This window comes from Pinus tabuliformis, chromosome 8 (assembly GCF_031772625.1).
Source record: "Pinus tabuliformis cultivar Carrire ecotype Pingquan chromosome 8, CPIR1, whole genome shotgun sequence".
In the NCBI taxonomy this organism is placed as follows: Eukaryota; Viridiplantae; Streptophyta; class Pinopsida; order Pinales; family Pinaceae; genus Pinus; species Pinus tabuliformis.
Genome location: NC_142294.1, coordinates 1,666,883,417 through 1,666,886,598, shown reverse-complemented (window position 1 = coordinate 1,666,886,598; position 3,182 = coordinate 1,666,883,417). Strand labels below are relative to the sequence as shown.

General features: G+C 38.0%; 1 protein-coding gene across 1 annotated transcript; it reads left to right on the top strand.

Moving 5' to 3' along the window:
* The first annotated feature begins 209 nt into the window (after positions 1-209).
* On the top strand, positions 210-2,480 carry LOC149242584 (disease resistance protein UNI-like). Its single transcript, XM_089370888.1, has one exon. It carries the CDS (start codon positions 210-212, stop codon positions 2,478-2,480), a length of 2,271 nt encoding a protein of 756 aa, XP_089227014.1.
* Positions 2,481-3,182: the final 702 nt, after the last annotated feature.

The following is a 3,182-nucleotide window of genomic DNA, read 5'->3' as shown; positions in this document are numbered from 1 at the left end:
ATCCACATGAATATGAATCCCTCATGCTCTTCCTTGCATTGCACCGTATGAATATAAATCCAACTCTCTCCCTCTTCGATCAATCATCGCTACTTTTCTGCCAACGCCCAATCCAATTCTCTCCCTCGCAATCAACGCTGATTTTCTGCAGCAGTCCCTGAATTTCTCTCTGCTCTGCCCTGCTCTGCCCTTCCCTTCCGTGAGAGGCCATGGATAAGAAAACCATGGATATGTTCACTCCACTCATCCACCTTGTGGAGGTTGTGATGAAGGATGAAGAAGAGTATGAAGTCTTGCAAACTGATCTGAGGCCTATCAATAATCTTGTGCTGGATATTGGCCCCCTCTTCCCAGATCAAAGGAAAGAGGACCAAGAGATCCTCAAGATTTGGTTGCAACTGCTGCGTAATTGCCTCACTGATGGTTGCAACTTACTCCATCGCTACGGTCCATCCCAACGACAACGGCGTCTCGACTGTGTCAATTGCAGGCCGGGGAGACTCTTGAAACGACTCAAAGAATGGAAGCTACATTTTGATTACATCTTTCAAGGCCTTCAAAGTGAGTTTTCAATGTTTGTTGACAAAGCTGACCAGATGGTCAACAGAGATCCAACTCCGGCTCTCAGCGCAGAACCGCTCTGTGAAGATGAGGCGTGGATGGTGTTCGAAAGAATAGCTTTCAGAGAGAAGGGTGCTCCTGTGGATATAAAGGGGTGTGCCAGGAATATTGCGGAGGAGTGTAAGGGTTTCCCTTTGGCAATAAGGTTAGTGGCCGCAGCAATGAGGGGCAAAACCACAGTAGATGAATGGAACATTTCTTTGTCTTCCATCAAAAATCAAGGGCAACCTTCTTCATCTTATCCACATACTCTGCATCCACAACTCTACCACCTATTGAGATGGTGTTATGATGCTCTGCTTAATTCACACATCAAGAATTGCTTCCTCTATTCTGCTATGTATCCCAAACATCATGAAATCAAAGTGCAGGAATTAGTGAGAATGTGGATTGGCGAGGGTCTCGTCAGGAGCAAACAGGAGAACCATTCAATGGACATGGCCATTGGGCGGAGGTACCTAAATCTTCTTCTGGATCGTTGCTTCTTCCAAAATCCTTCTCCTGCTGACGAGGACCTCTGGTTTTCTAATTGGTGCACTCGGGAGTGTCGGCGTATAAGAGTTGAGGATGATATTCATGAGATGGCAATATATATCGGCGAGAAGGAGGAGAATTGTTTATTCAAGGCAGGGCAAAATTTTCCAACCATTCACAATCATGCCGATTGCAAAAGGATATCACTACTTGATAATGATGATATTCAAAATCTCCCGAGTGAGTTGCCGTGTCCAAAACTGGTGAGCTTAATCTTATCATCTGAAAGAATTGAAGAGGTTCCATCAGGATTTCTTGTCAGCCTCACGTCTCTCAAGGTTCTCAATCTGCCTCAAACCAGGGACAGCAGCATAAATTCAATCCCATCGTCAGTGGGGCAGCTAAAACAGCTTGAGTTTCTGAGTTTACTACGACTCTGGAGGATCAAGGAATTGCCTGAGGAGATGTGCCATCTTCCTTTCCTTCAATTTTTGGATCTTTCTGGGTGTTACTTCCTAGAATCGTTGCCGTCTAAGATTGGAGAGCTTCAAAATCTGAAGTATCTTAGTTTAAATTATTGTTTCCGTTTAAAGGTGATTCCACATGAAATCTCCCAACTTACTTCATTGACCACACTATACTTAGACGGTGTTCCATTAAGTGTGGAAGCAGATCAATCAGAAGCAGATGTGGAAGCAGATCAGTCAGAAGCAGATCAATCAGAAGCAAGAAGCATTTGGAGGTTGAAGGGTTTCACAAATCTGAGGGAGCTGACACTATCCGTAGATGGTGAAGTGGCAGAGGGGATAATGGGAACATGGTTGGAGATGAGGCACTTGTGCTTCACCACCAAGGCTACTTATCTTCCTCGGGACATGAAGGAGATGAGGAAGCTTCAGATTTTTGACTTAGAGAATTACGAGGGGTCAAGTCTGCCGGACTACGCTTGCAACTTTCGACATCTTGAAAACATATGCTTGTCGTACTGCCACAATCTACGGGAGGTCTCTCCGCTGGGACGGTTGCCAAACCTAAAGTGTCGAGCCTTGCACTATTGCAATGGTTTGAAAGAGTTGGGAATAGGGAGTTCAGGAAGGGCAAACCGGTTTTTATTGTTACAGAAATTGGTTCTCCTGGGGTTATGGGAGTTAGAAAGCATTGCGGGAGCATCATCATCAAATGAGAGTGTGTGGAATGAAAGTACGCTACCCAGCTTGCGTATCATGAAGATACTTCAATGTGGAAATTTGAAAAGATTTCCAGTAGGAATGGACAGGTTACTCAACTTGAGTACCATATATGGTGAACAAGAGTGGTGGGACCAAATAATTTGGGAAGATGATGCCATGAAAGCACACCTTCAGAAATTATTTCAGAGATGGTGATATTAATTTATTTGAGGGAGTATTGTAATAAAGCGTGGAACAAATATAATATAAATCTTTATTTCATTGACGGACTTGAAGCCATTTTCAAATGACGTTTTGTTTCCTTTCAGTTTATTCTTGAATACTCTTTGTACTTTATATTATTAGTCATTTTGTTGTAATTTATAAGTTTTGATTAAAATACATAACACGTATTAATAAATTATATTTGATTTTAATTAAATAGTTAATATGTATTAATGAATTATATTTAATTTTAATTAAACAATATATTTATTATTAATTATTGTAATATTTATAGTAAGTGAATTGTACAATGATTTTTTTTGTGATTAATTTATTAAAATAAAAAATGGTAAAATATATTAAAAATATTTTTTTTTATCTAAATTGAATTTTTTATTATTAAAAAATAACAGAAAAAATATGTATATTTAAATTAAGCATTTTTGTAATTTAAATATTATTTATTTCTAAAATTATTATAAAAATTTAAATATTATTTATTTCTAAAATTATATTATAATAGGTTTTCAAGATTTAAGTTGTAAACTATACTTAAATTTATTTAAATTAATAATCTAAATTTCTTAAATATTTTTATATAAGCTTAATTATTTAAAAAACATGTTTAAAAATTATATAAATTTCTCGATTGAAAATTTTCAGTGATATTCTTCTTACATAACACAAGTTAAG

Bases quoted from the DNA above. Each gene is read 5' to 3' on its own strand.
- LOC149242584 (XM_089370888.1), top strand. From the start codon at position 210: ATGGATAAGAAAACCATGGATATGTTCACTCCACTCATCCACCTTGTG.